Source organism: Camelus ferus, chromosome 4 (assembly GCF_009834535.1).
Source record: "Camelus ferus isolate YT-003-E chromosome 4, BCGSAC_Cfer_1.0, whole genome shotgun sequence".
NCBI lineage: Eukaryota > Metazoa > Chordata > Mammalia > Artiodactyla > Camelidae > Camelus > Camelus ferus.
Genome location: NC_045699.1, coordinates 49413538 through 49433333, shown reverse-complemented (window position 1 = coordinate 49433333; position 19796 = coordinate 49413538). Strand labels below are relative to the sequence as shown.

The window sequence follows — 19796 nt, the reverse complement described above, 5'->3', positions numbered from 1 at the left end:
TGTGAAACTAATCCCTACTTAGACCAGTGTTCATAATGCTTTATTCTCTTAGCCATCCTTTATTACCATACTTTTCAAAATCAGTTAGCATTGCATGGACCCTATTTTTTGTCACTTACGTGGTTTCATCAAGTTTCAAGTACCATTACAGAATGACAGTCACCTTTTCTACAGAAATAACTTAAATTCCCTTAACCTGAGGTATCAAAGTTCAATAATACGTGACTTTTCATCAAACTTTTGTGACAGTGTCAGACGTAAAAAATTTTTTGAGAAAAAGAATACAACTATTTCACATCTTGTAGTACTTGGAATACCTACATTATCAAAGTTACTAGAACCTTAAAACTAAAGAAAAATAACCCAAGCAACTTGAAACTTTATAAAAGCAGAAATGCACGTTCCCCTTATAATGCAAAAATGAAAAACCCAGTTTTTAGTTGCACATAGGGGTGTGAATGTGTGTGTATGGATAGTTTTGACGTTAACTCTCAATCCTTCAGTGCGTGTATACCAAGGAAGCCCTAATGTAGGAGGGGTTAGATAACATTCTTGATCATTAGCAGATCGTCTTATTGCTATCCTTTCATCTTATGTGATACTCTGTGACAAACACATCACTGATCTGTATTGTTTTCTGGTTCACTAAGAGCCGACCTATTTTTGACAGTCTTAGAGGCAATATTAACAAGGTTCCACTATCCAAGGCTGTAATTCCCCAAAGATTTGTCATTGTATTTTACACGGCATGATATAACAAGTGAATACCAACACTGCTGTTTTTCAGGCTTACACTTTGTTTTCCTAATTATTGTTGCATAGATCTGTTCAATAACTCCAGGAGGTTAAATTATCTTATGATGGCTTTAAATGGCTTTGGAAATTTTTGAAGACTTGTAAATACTTTCTACTTTTGTGTCACTTCCATATCCCTCCAACAGATACAGTTTATTGTCTCTAGCCTGTAATCTCAATGCATAGCTTTAGCTAATGTTCTTCATAAAAGAATATCACATAAAACATAAGATTTTTACAATGAGTTTTGCAGATATGTTTGATTTTTGGTCAGATAATAAATACCAATTTAAGTTCTGACTGGAGTATGTTACTCTTCTAACCGTCCTTTTCTAGTTATTCTTTTTGTTTTATATGTAGTCAAAAACAAAGTCCTCCCAAATTCAGTGAGTAAGGATTGAAAATATCTGTTTGACTGAATTGTTTATTTAGTAAATGACATAGTTAACATTTGTGTTGTAAATAATGGTAGAAAATACAGGCTTTGAGTATGACAGATTTTCAAAGTTAACTCTCTTTAAATCTAGCAAAATAATCTTCAGATAAAATTCAGTATCATCATCCACAAAATTGAGTAATAATAATTATTATTATGATTTAGTTGATGGATAATTATGAAGATCAAGTATTTGTATAAAATATTTTGAATAGTGGTTGATTCTAAGAAGTAAATAAATAATTGCTATTGTCACTGTCTTTTGTTTTATTGTTGCTAGTGTTATTTCTCTGTTCTTATCAGATTATCCCTTGATTTTAGCCATTGTAGAATTTAAAATTTTTACCTAATTTCTTCCACCAAATTAAATTACAGATAACCTTAATGTTAGAATTGTAAAATTGTAAAACTTTAAGTTAGGGAATGATATAAGTGAGTAATGATATAATTTCAGGTCTAAGGTAGTATATTGAAATTAACAATATACTTGTTCTGTTAATTTCCTCTCCTTTCCTATACTACATCTTTATAAATGTCTCAACAGACTATTTTATTATTGACGGCTGAAAGCACGGTGCAGTACCATACCCTGCATACACATACACACACACACACACACACACACACACACACACACACACTCCATTATGATTTATTAACCCTGTAGAACCAAATTCTGTCTCCCAGGAACTTAGTACTGAGGTTGAGAGACTCAAGATAGTCTATGTTGGTTACTTGTACAGGGAAATTATTCGAAATTAGAAAAGTTGTGTCATTTCAGTATACTCTCAGAAACAGACCAAACTCGTCTACTCCAAAGAAAAAAGTGAAAAAAAGGATAAGCTCAGAGACAAGTGGAAATGAAAGCCTGTATAGCTCTAGAATGAAGCATACCCTCAGTAACCAACATTATATTTCTTGATTCAGAGACTCATAGATTCCTGCTACATTTCTTTCCTTGGGTTCTGAGAGATCACTCTAAATCTTTCCAATAATTATTATTTTTTTTGACATAAACTAACTTGAATATATGTTCTATAAGCTGCTTATTTATTTAGTGTGAGATATAACATTTATATTAGCATATAGATATAATGTATCTGGGGTTTTTTTTTATTAGTTTTGGAATATTTATTTACATCAAACTACACTTGTTGATTGCAGGGAAAAACAATGTGCTACTAGGTTTCAGATGTGTTTCTCTTGTTTTCTGGAAATTCAAGGTCCTAATTTTGCTAGATAAAGCAAACTATACGAAGTTATCATCCTGTCTTTGCCAACCCGTAACTATTGTTATAAAATATAGAAAAAATACAATGGGGATTGGAGAGAGAGAGAGAGTGATATACTAGTTTTGTATCTTCTTACAGTGTTGTAATTATTTAATAGACTTTCTGTGTATTATGGCTCCCATTGTACTCTAAATCTGCCTATCTTAAATTTTATTTTATTTTACTGTTATACATTTTTAGAAGCATAATATTAAAATCTACAGTTTTTTATTCAAATCAAGCATATAGTTTTCTAGATTGAGATTTTAAGACTATCATTTAAATGTCTTACATTATTACTATTTCTCATTGTAAATGATTGGATTTACTACAGGAAATTTAGTTTATTTTTTTTTTTAATAACATAAAATTTGACTTCTAAAGTTCTTTCTGTTGTCTTCAAATGCACAACCTTCATAATGGGAAGACAATCACTTAATGCATTAAAAAACATTTATTTGATGAAGAGTAAAACCATCTGATTAGAGAATGTTAAAATTCATAATAATTTTATGAATAAAATATATTTCCCTATTTATGACTAAAATGGGGCAATCTTAGGGTTGTTGTAATTTAATTTTAACTGGTAATGATTTCCTTATGTTCTGCTTTAAAATGAGCTAAATTTCATTATTTGTTTTTTGAATGCATGTAACTGGATTCAGATAGTACATAAAGATAGTGATGAACAACATGCTGGCATTTACAGTTTATCAAAGATAAAATCTTGGGTATCAGTCTTCTAAAATATCAGAAGAGCAGCAGAGTATTTGGTATTTGAAATGTTTCTTTGTCAGAAATACTGTGTTTACTACATGTTTTTTTACTATTCCCAGTGGTTGACATGGGAATTATGAAAGATGATAAGAAATCACTTATCTGTCATAATTTTATATCCATGGCATTTTAAAATATGCATATTACTATGGGTTAAAATACTTCACAAAGTATAGGATTAACTTTGGTCTATATAATTTGCCATTTACTAAAAATATTTGTTTTCAATTTACTAATTAATGTTTAAACTATACAATTGAACTTGTTGGGGTATTAAAATTTATTTCAATGCCTTCATGCTACTGAGAAAATTGAAACCCAGTTATGGTTAAATTACCTGTCTAGACAAACCTTAGACTTAAACCCCACTCTCCTAATTACCAGTTAACTAAACTAAAGCCCCTCTAATTTAGACTAGGGTGTTTTAATAATGTATGAACAGGGTTTTATGTGGATTTATAAGTATATACCATTTGACGTCTAACCTCATTCATTGAACTCTCCTTTTATGGATATTAGTGTGACTGTTTAAAAAAGTAACAATGTCAAAGTAAAATATATAAAAACAATTTGTCAGTTATCAGTATTCTGTATTGAAAAAAATTTTTTTAAAGGAATCACAAGTGCTTCTTGATGACATATATAAAAACGGGTAAACATATGAGGTATTCTGGAAAATATCCTGTTAGCTAAACTGATTCCTTAATAATATCATGGGTAGATAAGTAAAAGAATCATAACCTGTTTATCAAGCCTAAGCCATTTTTTTCCAATGCTTTTTGGAATTAATGCTATTTGGGTGTGAGATGGAATTCTTCCATCCTGCTTTGAGTTCCTTGCTTTATATTCTCCTTCCTGTCCCTCTTTCATGACGTCATAATAGTTGAGTAAAATTTTTATTTTCAATTCCCATCATATTCCTGCAAATACAATTCATGAAAAGTACTAAGCAGAGTGCAATACTTACTGAGGAGACATACCAAAGGCTGTGGGGAATGAGAAGAGTGGCAGGAGATATTCCTTTGAGACTGATGGAGGCAAGCAATTACACATTGAGCAATTGCCTTTCTTACGAAACTCTGTATTAAGAGCTTTACATATATAATGTAATGTTACGTAATTTTAATGTAACTCTACATGTTTGCAGATAATGAAATGAGACTATGACAAAAGGGAGGCTGAGGAGTTGAAGAATAATTCCCCCAAACACCAGAACAATTAAGATACGAAACCATGGTCTAAATAGTAGTGTCATATGAGGATTCATGTTCAGACTCAAGTCCTGGTTTTACCACTAGCTGTGCAAATCATGTTACTTAACCTAAGATTCAGTTAAACGAAGATAACAGCTAGAATTGTTCTAAAGATTGGTGACAATACAAAAATGTGTTTAGCAAATAGTGATCAATAAATATTAGTTGATTTTGCTGCTGTTATTCAATTTTAAATGTTGTAGATTAAGCATTTTTGTTGTGACTTGAAATATGATTACAATATTGAAAAACTTTGGATTTTCCATTAGTTTTAAAAGTATTTTCTTGATTATACAGTGATATGATATCTAATTTTTCACTTAGTAGATGACTTCTAACTTTTCTTTCTCTTTTCAGTGGTTGCTGCCTGCTTTTTATATTAACAATACTCAATATTGCATGGAAATATAATTGAATAAGTAGATACCAAGTAGCGATATTATTTTAAATATATATAATAGTATTTTTTAATTTGAAAATTTTTATTTATTATTATTGAAGTTTCTGATATAGGATTTAGACCACAGATTCCTTAAATTTTTAATACTGTTCAGTTAATAGAGCAAATAAATGGGCTTTTCAACCAGCTATATTATCATATATCATATATCATATCACAGTTTCAAAATGTGAAATGACTTTTTCATATATAATGATAGACTTCTTAATGACTCACATTAAGTTCAACATTGAATATATGTAGAAGAAATATTTTGTTATTTTATCAACTGTAGTATTTTTGCAATTTAATACTTACTGCATAGTATAATAATATGAAATATAGAGATATTAAACTAAGGACTAACAATTCAAGTTTAAGTAATTTCTGTTTTTCTCTGCATGACCTAAGTCCTGCCAGAAAGCACAAATAAAATTTAATTAGTATTTGGGTAGATAAAAGGGAATTCATGCATATATTTTCTTTTAGGAAATATGATTATATACAATTCAAAATGGCAAAAAGTATGACTCAGTCTTTTTTCATTAGTGGAAGATAAATTCTGACAATAGCCTGGTAATAAAACCCAGATTCAGTAATATCCCTACTACTTCTAATTTCTCTAGAATATACAGAGGATAATTATAGGGAAAACGGTGTGAATATATCCTACTATAAATAGTTTCATAAATTAATTATAATCATAATGAAATATATGTAAAATTTTTCATGTAAATAAGTTCACTTTTTTTTATTAAAGTATATTCAGATTACAATGTGTCAATTTCTGGTGTAAAGCATAATGTTTCAGTCATATATATATATACATATATTCCTTCTCATATTCTTTTGCATTGTAAATTACTTCAAGATATTGAATATAGTTACCTGTGCTATACAGTATAATCTTGTTGTTTATCTGTTTTATACATGGTAAGTAGTATCTGCAAATCTCAAGCTCCCAATTTATCCCTTACAGCCGGTGATGTAAATAAGTTCATTTTTGTCTTTTTCTTCAGGTTCCACATATAAGAAGCTCACTATTTTAAATTTATTTTTGTACTGCCAGTAATAAGAAGTGTTCCTAAATCTACAAAACTGAACTAATGATCACTTAAAGATATTTTAACTCCTTACAAAAGTAAATGCATAGTCTACAAAGATTGGATAGAGGGACGTTTTGATCAGATTTGAATGCGCGGCAAACAAGTATCACATATGAACTAAGTGATAGTCTTTCATATACCATCCCTACATTAAACATTACTAAAATTCAGCAGAATTAAAATTTATTACATGCCATAAACCTTAAATAATAAAACCTCAAAAAGTCTTCATTGCCAAGGTTCTGCTGTACTTTCAGTAGGACCTTTATACATTTATTTATCTGTGTATCTTTGCTTCTTTGTTTTCCCATGCTTATGTTCTCAATTATTTCTATGCTGTTTAGTGACTTCTTTTCTTAAAACATTTTCTAAATGATAGATCAATGTAGAAATGTGGTTGATTTTTATCACTGAGGATAAGCTCATAGCCAGTGTCAGTGGAAGAAAAATTTACATTTCCAAACCATTAAACATACTTTGTTTTTAAATTAAGGGCTTTATCATAGATACCCATGAGTGGGAAATATTTTATAGGTATGTGCAAAAATTCACAAAAATACTAAAGAAAGGGTTAAGATATTTGATGACACACACACACATACACACACATATACACATATACATGTATACATACACATACACACTCATATTTATGTTATATATATTATACATATATCCTGAAATATTACTCATAAATCTGTAATTAAATTAAGGTCATCTTTTCCTCTAAAAATGGATTGTATTTTTCAAACTATGTGACCTGGTAACCATTCAATTTATCTAAGCTTCAAAGCACACTCTAATTGTTGAAAGTAATTTCAGTACATGTCCAGTTATTACACACTTGTTAACTCTGTTGTTAAAAATCTTGCTTTTGTTCCTACTTTTTTCTTCTTTGTTATCAATAAGTAGAAAGAAATATATGATCTTCCAAAGGGTAACATTTAATTTAGGCAAGACATTTTGTCATTTATTGATAGTTTATTCTAATTTATATAAACAGAAGCTGTTATCAGATGCACATTTGTTTATAACTTTTTACTTCCTGAAAAAATGGAATTTTAAAGATATTACTATGATTGTCTTTATAACTAATACAACTTTTTCCTTGACTCTATTTTGTTTAATATTTATATAGCTATTCCATCATTTAAATTTTGATGGGCATATATTTTTATATATTTTAATCTCATACTTTAAATAAAATTAAATTTAGTTTAGTTGTTTATTAAAATTAAGAAGAAAGTTTTGTTTTTATCCAATCTGAAAATCTCTGACTTTAAATTTTAAAATTAAATTGAAAGTTAAGGCATTAAAAGGTCTACAAGTAATAAATCTCAGAAAGGGTGTGGAGAAAAATGAACTCTCCTGCATTGTTAATGGGAATATAAATTGGTGCGGCCATTATGGAGAACAGTATGGAAGGTCCTTAAAAAACTAAAAGTAGAGTTGCTGTATTATCCAGCAATCCCTCTCTGGGCATATATCCAGAGAAAACTTTACAATAGCCAAGATACGCAAGCAACCTAACCTAAATGTCCATCAACAGATGATTGGATAAAGAAGTTGTAGCAAAACAAAACGACAACCTATGGAATGGAAGAAAATATTTGTAAAAGATGAAACTGACAAAGACTTGATTTCCGGAATATATAAACAGCTCATATGACTTAATAAGAAAAAAACAAACAACCCAATCCAAAAATGGGCAGAAGACCTAAACAAGCAATTCTCCAAGGAAGACATACGAATGACCAATAGGCACATGAAAACATGCTCAATATCACTAATTATCAGAGAAATGCAAATCAAAACTACAATGAGGTATCACCTCATGCCAGTCAGAATGGCCATCATTCAAAAATCCACAAATGACAAATGCTGGAGAGAGTGTGGAGAAGAGGGAACCCTCCTGTACTGTTTGTGGGAATACATTTTGGTACAGCCATTGTGGAAAACAGTATGAAGATCCTCAAAACACTGAAAATAGACTTACCATATGACCTAGAAATCCCACTTCTGGGTATATATCCAGAGGGAACCCTACTTCACAATGACACCTACACCCCAATGTTCATAGCAGCACTATTTACAATAGCCAAGACATGGGAAAAAACTGAATGTTCATCAACAAATGACTGGATAAAGAAGATGTGCCGTGTATATATACAGTGGAATACTACTTATCCATAAAAAATGAAACAATGCCATTTGCAGCAGCATGGTTGGACCTAGAGATTATCATACTAAGTGAAATAAGTCAGATAGAGAAAGACAAATATGATATATTACTTATATGTGGAATCTTAAAAAAATGATACAAATCTTATTTGCAAACCAAAAATAGACTCATGGACATAGAAAACAAACTATGTTTACCAAATGGAAAAGGGTTGAGGAGGGATACATCAGGAGTTTGGAATTAACAGATAATCATTACTATATATAAAATAAACAAACAATAAGGACCTACTGTATAGCACAGTCAGCTATATTCAATTTCTTGCAATAGAATAAAATAAAGAAGAATATGAAAAAATATATATGTATATTTGTATGTATAACTGAATTGCTTTGCTGTACACCTGAAACTAACACTGTAAATCAGCTACACTTCAATAAAAAAATTTTTTTTTAAATGAAAATAAAAAATAAAAAGCAGGCAAAACAATTATACTTCACTTTTAATAGCTGGCTCTTTAGAGCATCTGGTATAGGAGATCCTTCCTATAATATCAAAATAAAGTTTTATTTTGGATCCAGAGTTTATACTGGGAAGGATAAAGAGGGAAGAAAGTCATTTAGCAAGTTCTGCCACAATGCTGAGTTTATCTGAGAGAATGTTTTAAATCAGAAAAGATTTAATTGGCACTAATTGGTAAGTCTAAGATTTTGCATTTTGTTTTATATTGCTTTTTATTTTTTGTTACATTAATAGGATTCATGGGTCACAAGAGACTTTAATATAGTTTTAAAGGTATAAATTTAATTGTTTTCACATCTAAATAATATGGAGATAATTTTACTCTGCTAGACTCTGTTAAATTCTGGTTAATTTGGTTTTCTATACGTACATAATCAGGAATCACTTTAATATGTCTCATTTAAATTTACTCACATTTATAAATTGGACAATTTTGATTTTCATCCTTCCTTAAATGGAGAGAAGTTAGCCACTATTTTCTGTTAAAACAAACAAAAAACTCTTGATAAGTGATTATTTACATTGTATATCATAAGCCAGTCTTTTCTCCCTCACCATAAATAATTCTACTTCCCTTAACCTTTTCATTGACACTTTAACAATCTTCATTCATGTGTTATTCCCACCAGCTTCTTAAATATTTATTATAATGAAAAAGTCCAAACTTGATAGAAGTCTAGTAAAAACCTAATCAGCAGATTACAGAGATTTTATAAAAATGGTAAATTTCAATTCAAACCTTTAAATTTGTTCAATTATTTTTTAATCTTATCCGACTTAAAAGAAAATAAAACTAACTTACCAAGTATATTTATCTTGGCTTGGAAGCAGAACATTCTATATTCATCACCCTGGCTGTGGCTGTTTATACTTCAGAGATGATGATACAGGCTCACAAAAAAGTAGTAATGTTTTCTTTTTCCTTCTTTTTTTTTGAGAAGTGCTACCTTTAATTTATATTTATAGTTATTTGAAAGTAGACTCTATGAAATTTGTTTGACTTCTCGTGACTTCTCTAGTTCTTTATTTAAAACTATGAGTGTGACTTCAGATTGTTTAATACGGATTCAGCATCTGCATCCTTGGAGTTTTTTGATGCCTTTGTTGATTTTTTTTCCTTCTTTGTAGCCACAGATTCACCATCATTTAACTTCTACATCCTTATTTGAATATTCTTTTTGAATCTTTCTAGGGATATTTCATTGAATTCTTCATATCCCCAAATTTAGTATAAGTATCCTTCAAGTCCTTTAATGAGTTATCTCTTAATTTTTAACATCTTTCTTATATTTTTAATGAAGCTTTTCTGAGTCCACCTTTGTATTCTTCTTTCCCCCGTTTAAAAAATTTCATTAATTTTTTGAATCCCCCTTTTCACTCATAGATCCAGTTTCAGAGTACTAAAATTGTTTTTCAAATATGCTTTTGAATTATTATCCGAGGCCTACTTGCCCTTCTTGGCTTCCTTCTTAGCATCCTTCTTGGCATCCTTCTTGGCATCCTTCTTGGCATCTTCTTGGCATCCTTCTTTGATTCAGCAGATTCTGTTTCAGTGTCTTTTTTGGCATCTTTCTTGGCTTCTTTCTTGGCATCTTTCTTGGCATCTTTCTTGGAAGCATCCTTTGGTCCACTGTCTGCCTCACTGGGCTTCTTTTCATCTTTCTTATCTTTTTTATTCTCCTTCTTCTTTGAATCTTTCTTGTCCTTTGACTCATCACCTTTCTCATCAGGTTTCTTCGAATCCTTTTTCCCTTCCTTATCTTTTTTGCCATCTTTCTTTTCACCTTCTGATTCCGAAGCTGACTCTTTGCCCTTCTTTGCACCTTTCTTATCTTTCTTGGAATCTTTCTTTGCATCTCCTTTTTCACCTTCTGATTCTGTAGCTGACTCTTTGCCCTTCTTTGCACCTTTCTTATCTTTCTTTGCATCTCCTTTTTCACCTTCTGATTCTGTAGCTGACTCTTTGCCCTTCTTTGCACCTTTCTTACCTTTCTTGGAATCTTTCTTTGCATCTCCTTTTTCACCTTCTGATTCTGTAGCTGACTCTTTGCCCTTCTTTGCACCTTTCTTATCTTTCTTGGAATCTTTCTTTGCTTCTCCTTTTTCACTTTCTGATTCTGTAGCTGACTCTTTACCCTTCTTTGAACCTTTCTTGTCTTTTTTAGAATCTTTCTTTGCACCTGCTTTTTCATCTTCAGATTCTGTAGCTGACTCCTTGCCCTTCTTTGGATCTTTTTTCTTTGTCTTTGCATCTGCTTTCTTGTCTTTAGCTCCTGGTTCTTTCTTTGGACCTTTCTGATCTTTTTTTGCCTCCAGTGAAAATACAGATTCTGTTTCTGAATCAGATTTTTCCTTCTTGTCTTCTTTACTTTTCTTAATTATTGTTGGAGATAAAGGTTTCGCTACCTCTGTTGCTTTAGCATCCTCCCCAGGGCGACGAATTGATTTCTGTTGAGGCTGCCTTCTGGCAGCTAAATAAACAGATGGTCTCTCAGAAATTTTCATTAAAGAACGGTGCATCCATAATGGTCGTCTATGACCTTCCTTTAATTTCTCTTCATCATATTTCTGAAATATTGGTTAGATAATGGTGAATAACTTGTAAGTGTACACAGCCATCATTACCAGATACCAAATAAATGTTAACTTCAACCATGAAAAGATTTTAGATTTTTATAAATAGTGGCTAAATGGTAGATTTCATAGTTTGTTCTGCTTTTTCAATTTTGCTCCTTTTTGTTGCAATAAAGGATAGTCATGCCTCATTTTAGGCCTAAGTTCAATTTAGAGGATCTTCATAGTTCCTTCAAGATTTTATGTTCATAGTTCCCTCAAGATTTTATGTTAAAATTCTTAGAGACCTCCACTGACTAATGATGTATCAGAACCTCTCTTCACAAAAATGTGTTTTGTTTGTTTGTTTGTTTTTTGACTCTGTGCTCTTGAGAATTCTTGGACTATCTTACCCACCCTCGATTTCTATGCTAAATCAGAAACTAATTATTCTCTAGTATCTGATAGTTTCATGTTCAGGCATATCCTGCTCTCTCTTGTCACTTTCAAGGTCTCTGGAATTTAGTATGTGCTACCTGTGGTTAAAAGCAAAAGCCTGAAACGTCTCCTGTTTGGTAAGATATACTTTGAGTATCAGATGGGAAACTGCAATAATGAAAGCTGTAACATTCAGTGCACTTTAGTGTGAGCAGAATAGTACATTGTTTTCAAGTCCTAATCAAATATTTATAAAAACTTAATAGCAAAAATAGCAATGTTGGGGAAAATGTTAACAATGGAAAAATAAAGGGAAAAAAGAACAAATGAAGGAAAGGAAGAAAGGAAGAAAGGAAGGAAGGAAGGAAGAAAATGGATGAGAAGACAGAAGAAATCTAGATCACTACTGATTAGATTCATTCCTAAAATAAACAAGAGTTGATGGTACGTTATTTTGTGAAAACCTTTCTTGGAACATTTTCATATTCTGTGATGATTCCAGAAAGATTGGAAAATATTAGTTTTCTAATATTCTGAAGCCTAGATTCTGTATTACAGGAAATGAAAAAGCATAAAACTTCATCAGTGTATAATGTAACTCCATGATTTTAATGAAGGGGTTTCTCCAGCTGGGGAATATTTTCTGAATATTTATACTAACTGTAGCATTAGGATCTCTAGATTTCTGTGCTTCTGGGATATACATTTTCTATAATTCTTTGCTGAACAAATAGTTAATATGAGATAAAGGGACAATTTTTATATAGTGAAATGCAAGTAAAATATATCTACTTTTTCCATGTAGTAGAATTTGAATAACCTTTAACTGTGCTGTCCAATATGAATTGAATTATAAAATTTAATTCCTCAGTTGCAGTAGCCTCATTTCAAGTGTTCAGTAGCCACACTGGAATTGAAATTCAAAGATATAAAATATTTTCATCATCACGGAAATCCCATTGGTCAATTCTGATCTGTGACATATCTAACTACACATGATTTCACAAGATTTTTATGGGTAAAAGTATGTGATCTTTTCAATACTCACAGGAACTGTATTGTCACGTAGTTGGGAAGGTTTTGATCTCCTTTTTGTTCCTGGCCGTGGTGGCTTGGGAAATAGCAGGGTAAAGTGCTGCTGATTCCATGATTTTTTGCTTAATTCACTGACTAAGATAAAACATTAAACATACACTTAAGAGTAAATATAATTTCATCAGCTCTAAAATGGCAGTAACGTAATTTTATGTAAAGGAACAAATGATTCAATTATGGTGTCATTTATTTAGTAATGTTTGAAATATTTTACTATTAATATGAAAAAATAAAAATTAATTTAAAAAACTTGACTAGTTTCACAGTTAATTATATAGTCATTGTAAAACTAACATAGTCTGTAATGTAAATGGAAAGAAACAGTTTTACTGTTTCCTTTTAATCTTTCTATCTCTGCCAGCCTAGATTTTTGCTTAATATTCTTGGTTAGAATACAATTCTATTGAGAATAGAAAGTATGGCATCTACTTCTATAGCTTCCAAAGTGCTTAGCACAATGCTTCTTTAAAATATTCAGTAAATACATAATTAAATCTAAATGCTAATGTTTAAGATCCCCTTACTTAGTAATCATTTTCTAAGCCACAGGAGTAAATGTTATACACTCAAAAACTGCATTGTCATAGGTGGCATACTTTAATGAAGAAGATTGATAAGTAAAGAGTATCTACAGAATTTTGACTTAGAGGGTAGAGTCACCTGGAAACTATAATATAAATTTTTAAAAACTTTTAGTTTACCAGTCAGTGAGACCAGTGAGAAAGTTGTCCTCACTCAATATTTTTTGCCTTTTTCAGTTTTATTATTATGTAGAATTATTACAGTTCGACTGCACATACACATAATATTGCATGTGAATACATATATACAGTATACTGCACATTTTGTTTTAGTTTTCATATATGTACTAATTATTGCTTCTAAGAACAGATTAGATCTTTAGCTTTTAAACTTACATAGTTATCAAAGAAATAAGCCAACTACAAAATAAGAATCAACAGAATGCTGTAATCCAACCATAAAGGACAGTCAAATGTGCTTATACATATTCAAGAAATCAAAATAATAATTAGTTCATTTGTGTCCTTATTGTTATTGTTTTTTAGATTCATCATACAAATGATGTCATGGCATTTTTCTTTCTGAATTTAAATATGTACAAAAATGCTGTATGTATACAAGAGAAAATAAAATTGGCCTATGATTCTCTAAAGATAGAATCAGGGTCAGTGAAAAAATTTGCAGAATGAAAGGCATATTTAAGTTCAGTATATGAAGGAAAACGAATTACCTGACGTATGAAGTCCTTCAACATTAGATGGATGGGCCTTGATGAAGTAATGAATTTTTTTTGCCAGTTATAAGCCCAATACAGACTATCAGGAATGTAGTAGAAGACATTTCTGACACAGGTGAGAAGTTATTTATCCATTTTTTTTACACTGCCTTTCAACTCTAAGATGATCCGATTGTATGATTTCTAACATGTAAGTATGTCCACCTTTATGTTGCGGAACATACTCGCTTAATCTTTGGATTTGAAAACAAAATATCTTTGGAAGGTTTTCCCTGAGCCCATGAGAAATGTGTCTAGGAAAATTAAAAGCTGATTTTTAATAATATTTCATGATAACTATTGTTTTATGACTTTGGAGATACTAATCACTTATCCCTAAAATTAATCATACATGTTAAAAATTTGAGCTCTTTCTTACCTGGAATGTAATTATCATATGTCCCAAAGTTTATTTTTTGGCTATTAAAATAAGAGGGGAAAGTTTTAATTATACAAAATCACTCTACTTAATGATCATTATTGTACATAACCACTTGCTCCTACCAACTAGAGAAATATTTTACATTCTTGGATCTCTATTATTATGTAAGATTACTTCATCCCAGAAAAACAGAGATAAGCAAATATGTGTGTTTAGCACAAACTTTAACAGAACTAAAGGAAGGTGAATAAAAACATTTCAAAAACCTCACCAACTTGCCATATCTGAAATATAGACATTTATAGGTTTTTAAAATGTGAAATCATAATTGAATTTTTCCCCACCTCATACTCCAACTTCTCTTAAAACTGAACTATATAAGACATTGTATGAATTACAAGACATCATTTTAAAAACACTATGCTTAGGTAAAATCAGATCCTCAAAATACTCTCAGAACTTAACCAAATCCAAATCATTCAGTGGTATACATGTGTGTCTATGAATATGTGTGTGTGTTTGTCAGTGTACCACAAATATTGAAGTGGATTTTGACTTTTTCCTTTTCTAGGAAAACATGAGGAAAAAAACTATGTTGTAGAGTATTTTCTATCTGTAAGCTTCCATTTGTTTTAGTACTATATGTTTCTTCTTGCAAAAAGGAGTTTTATATCTAATTTTTATTTATTTGTAGTAGAGGCAAATATTAAGATCTTTCAGAGAAATATTATTATACATCATTCCATTATATTACAGAAATAAAGTCGTGATAATGAGTGAGATTTGAGCTTACACAAAGTACGCACAACAACACACAGTCACAGTGTTTTATTTATTTTGATATTGTATAAATATTGTATATATATATATTTTTTATTGAACTATCGTCAGTTTGCAATGTTGTATCAGCTTCTGGTGTACAGCATAATGCTTCAGTCATACATGAACATACCTATATTTGTTTTCATATCATTTTCCATAAATATTAAGAATATAGTATAGTAAAAAAGTATCTTGGTACTTAAAGCTCTAGTTCTCAGCAAAAAACCTGGCACATTTTTACCACTCTACAAAAATTTGAATGAATTAATTGAATAAAATTTAGGATATGTTGACTAATAAGTTATCTGGTCTAGTGATTTCTTAACTGAGGATGTGCATTAAAATTACTTGCCTTTCTATACCTAAATCTCTAGGTTTGGATCTAGTCAAGATATATTTATATACTATTGAAGAAATTTTTATTTTCAGTCATCATTATGAACTTCTCTGTTTTAAATGCTCTGAAAGAGAAAGTATTTCATAAAACAACATTATTAAATTTGAGCTATTGAAAGTGGTACATAGGCATGGCCCATTAATTTTTTGTGCAGCCTCTAGGACATATTCTTTGATCATCAAGCAGTTGAATTAAAAGTCAATAACAAAATTAAGAGTTGACCCTTGATAAACACAGGTCTGAACTTCATGGGTCCACTTACACATGGAATTTTTTCAGTGAATGCATACTATAGTAACACAAGACCCATAGTTGGTTGAATCCCTGGATGCAGTACCATGGATTTGGAGGGACGGCTGTTAAGTTCTACATAGATTTTTGATGTGTAGGGGTTGGCACCCCAGCTCCCATGTTATTCAAGGATCAACAGTATAGAGAAAATACACAGATATTTGAAAAATAAACATTTTCTTAATAACCAGTGCTCAAACAGAAATCACAATGTACACTTATAAAAAAAGAAGCACCCAGACAATATCTTATGTTAAAAATTGTAGAATACTGCAGACATTTCATAGAGGGAACTTTATAGCTTTAATGCCTTATATTAGAAAAAAGTTTAAAATCGATGTTGTAAATTTCTGCTTTATAATTAGGACAATATCAAACTAAAGTCAAAGTTAAAGGGAGAAAATAATAAAGCTTAAAGCCAAAATCAATGAAAGAGAAACAAAATTAGAGCAAGTATAAAAATCCAAAAATTGGTTTTTTTGAAAAGGTTATTAAAATTAACACCTAGGAAGACTGATGAAGAAAAAAAGAGAGAGAAAATACAAATTACTGATATCAGGACTGATGACTGTTTTCCAACTATGTAGATTTTAAAGGATAATGAGGAATATCTCTAACAATTTTATTGTAATGAATTCAGCAACTTAAGTGAAACAGATGAGCTCCTTGTAAAACTCAGTTTATTTACCAAAATTGACACATGATGAAATAATAAAAATGTGAATAATTATTAAATAAAATTAATTCACTATCAAAAACCTTCCCAGAAAGAAAAGCACAGGCCTAGACAGTTTTATTGATAAATTAAAAATTTAAGGAAAAATATTAAGTCTACACAAGATTTTCACCAGAGGAAGGGAGAAGGTATTTCAACTCATTTTTGAGACCAATATAAATAACAGTTACCAAAACATCTCAAAGACATTACCAGAAATAAATATTATTGACTGACATGCATTAACACAGACAAAAATTTCTTAACAATTTATTAATTATTCTTGCTGAACAACATATTAAAGGGCTAATACTTCATACTTCATCACCATTGAATTTTACTTTCTGGAATGTAAGGTTGGTTAAGCATATATGAATTAACCAATGCAGTCACTCCAAATAACATATAAGAAAATTCATCTGATCATCTCAAGATATGCAGAAGAAGTTTTGAAAAAGAGTAACATTCATTCAAAATTAAAAACTCTGAAAACTAGGAAAGAAGATATCTTCTTCAAATGGATAAAATAAGTCCAGACAATTCTTACTGTTAAAAATAAACTTAATAATAGATTATTGATTGTTTTTCCTCTGTAAACTATAAACAAAGCATAGATGCTCACTTTATTCAGTTTTGTAATCCATACATGGGGCCTGAATCATTCTTGTATATGCTAGAGGGGTCTCTGTGTAAAGGCAAAGGTCAAAAGCTTCATGGTCATTGTCTTGCTGAGGAATGGCTGTATGTGTGGTATCCTGAGATTTCCTGTCTTTTGCTAACATTTTCTAGAGCAGTGTTTCTCAACCAGGGTGTATTTTGAAAATCCTCCCCCAAGGGACATTTTGCAATGTCTGAGATATTTTTGGTATCATAATTGTGAGCGTGGGTTTGTGTGTGTGTGTGTATGTGTATGAATATGTGCACATACATATGCTGATATTGACATCTAGTGGGTAGGGAATCAGAGATACTGCTAAATATCTTAAAATGCACAGGACCTCCATTTGCCCCCTGCCCCTCCACCCAGTCCTTGACCCCAATAAAGAGTTATTCACCTCCCCTCTAAAATGTCAGTAGTGCCAAGGTCAATAAATTCAATTCTGTATCAAAATGAATCTCTATGCCAAAGTAGAAAGAGAGAATTTATTAATGCAATGCAAATGAGAGAAGGATAAAGTACACAGTGGATTTGAGATCTGGAAGCTAGTGCTGTAAGTTTTAAAAGCTAAAATTTTTAGATACCCTATCTGATGCCAAATCTTTATGAAAACCTCTTCCACTTTCTTCAGATGTCTTAGACCTATTTTGTATTAGAAATGGAAGGATTGAATTAACTGACACAATCTGAGTTGGAGGCAAAGGCAAGAAGAGATGAAACTCTTGAATTGTGCTGTTGAGTTTGGATGAATAAAGGTATTAAAAAGGAATAATTGGGGGGTACTGAGCTCAAAGATGAGAATTTTCTTTATCAATCACAAAAGTTGGTAGTCATGGCACAAAAATGTAAGTCTATTATTAAGTTCCTATGATTGTTAGAAGAGTTCAGAGGCTAACAATAAGGCCATTTGATTATGAATTCAGCGACATTTTTCTTCTATACTAGCACAGGAGTTTGGGGACTACATTAGAAAACAACATAAAGAAATAATCATAAAACCAAAAATAAAATTTGTAACCGTTGTGGTGAAGTTCTTTGATAGCTATGCAATTTTCATGATAATAATAATGACATCAATACTTTATTTTGCTTAAACATTTTAAAGTAATTACAGTAGAATGTAATTCTATCATGGTGTATGCACAAATAGCATTGTTGTGGAATAGTCAGCAAGTCACTCAGCCTCTAAATAATTGTGACAAATGCAAACCATTCACTATAGATTGTCCTTTACAATAATGATTGTATTATGATGATGCAGACACCAGTGCCTATGGAAAGCCTATTTTATTTTCAAGATTTGTTTCATCTTTACTTCAACAGTAATGTCCAAAAAACCCCCAGTGACACTTTCCTTTATATTTCAGAGTTACATGCCTTTGCCTTTGTTCCACATCTTTACAGTAAAAAGGTTGACATAATTGAAAAGTTTTATTTTCCTACCTCACTTTAACAAAGGATAAATTAAGCATAAGAACACTCCTATTATCAAACTTCCCATGTCTGGATAATCTGCTTTTCATTGCAAAGTACTTCTGCATACTTAATATTTCTCAAGGGGTATACAATTAGCATTTAGTTGTTTTTCTTTGTGTTGTGCTGTGCCACTTACTACCAAAGAAAGGTTTAGCATCTTTGACTCATGCCGTCTAAAAGTCAGCAGTACTCCTTACTCACTGTGACCAAAAAAAAAAAAAAAAAAAAAAGTTCCCATAAATTTCCAAATGGCCTGTAAGGAAATGATATTGCCCTGAATGCCAACCATGAATTCTTTTATTCTGTATGTTCCAAAATACAATATGATAAAAATGAAGTAAGAATCACACTGAAAAAGAATTACCCATAACAATGTATATATTTAACTCAAGTGAATGAACTAGTTAAGTGTTGAATCAAAACAATCTATGATGTTGCATGAGAATATATGTGTCTGCTATACACGTATTCTCGTTTGTCAGTGGCATAATAATAATGTAACCAACATCTCTTTACACTAAAGAGAATAAATGTAAAGCTAACTAGAGCATTTCCGTTATTTTGAAACTAAAAATTTGACTTAGAGGACTTACAATCTTGGTACAGACATTTCCCCCACCTACGATTTGCCAGGACTTAAGCAGTGTAAGTTCAAATCAGTGTTGTTAAGAGGTGACATCATAAAGAGGCCAAGAGCATTGGGAGTTAAAGGGGAAAAACAAGATGAGCCACTCTTACTTGTGTTTTATGATCTCTAATATTCAGTCTAAGATTGGTGTTTACTTCCATACATTATTACTAAATACAACTGGTATTTTGAAAATACAACCAATTGATTTTACATCTTAATAAAATAGTTGTTTCAATTTTTGCATAGTTTTAATTTATTGA

At 30.9% G+C, this 19796-nt stretch overlaps 1 protein-coding gene across 1 annotated transcript; it reads right to left on the bottom strand.

Annotated features, from left to right (window-relative positions):
• Window positions 1-10130: 10130 nt before the first annotated feature.
• CYLC2 (cylicin 2) lies at window positions 10131-19515 on the bottom strand. The gene is given in 7 exon segments (XM_032479154.1): window positions 10131-10296; window positions 10299-10697; window positions 10770-11025; window positions 11185-11349; window positions 12821-12942; window positions 14544-14584; window positions 19499-19515. Coding segments are annotated over 7 exon segments (1071 nt in total). The 3' UTR covers window positions 10131-10225.
• Window positions 19516-19796: the final 281 nt, after the last annotated feature.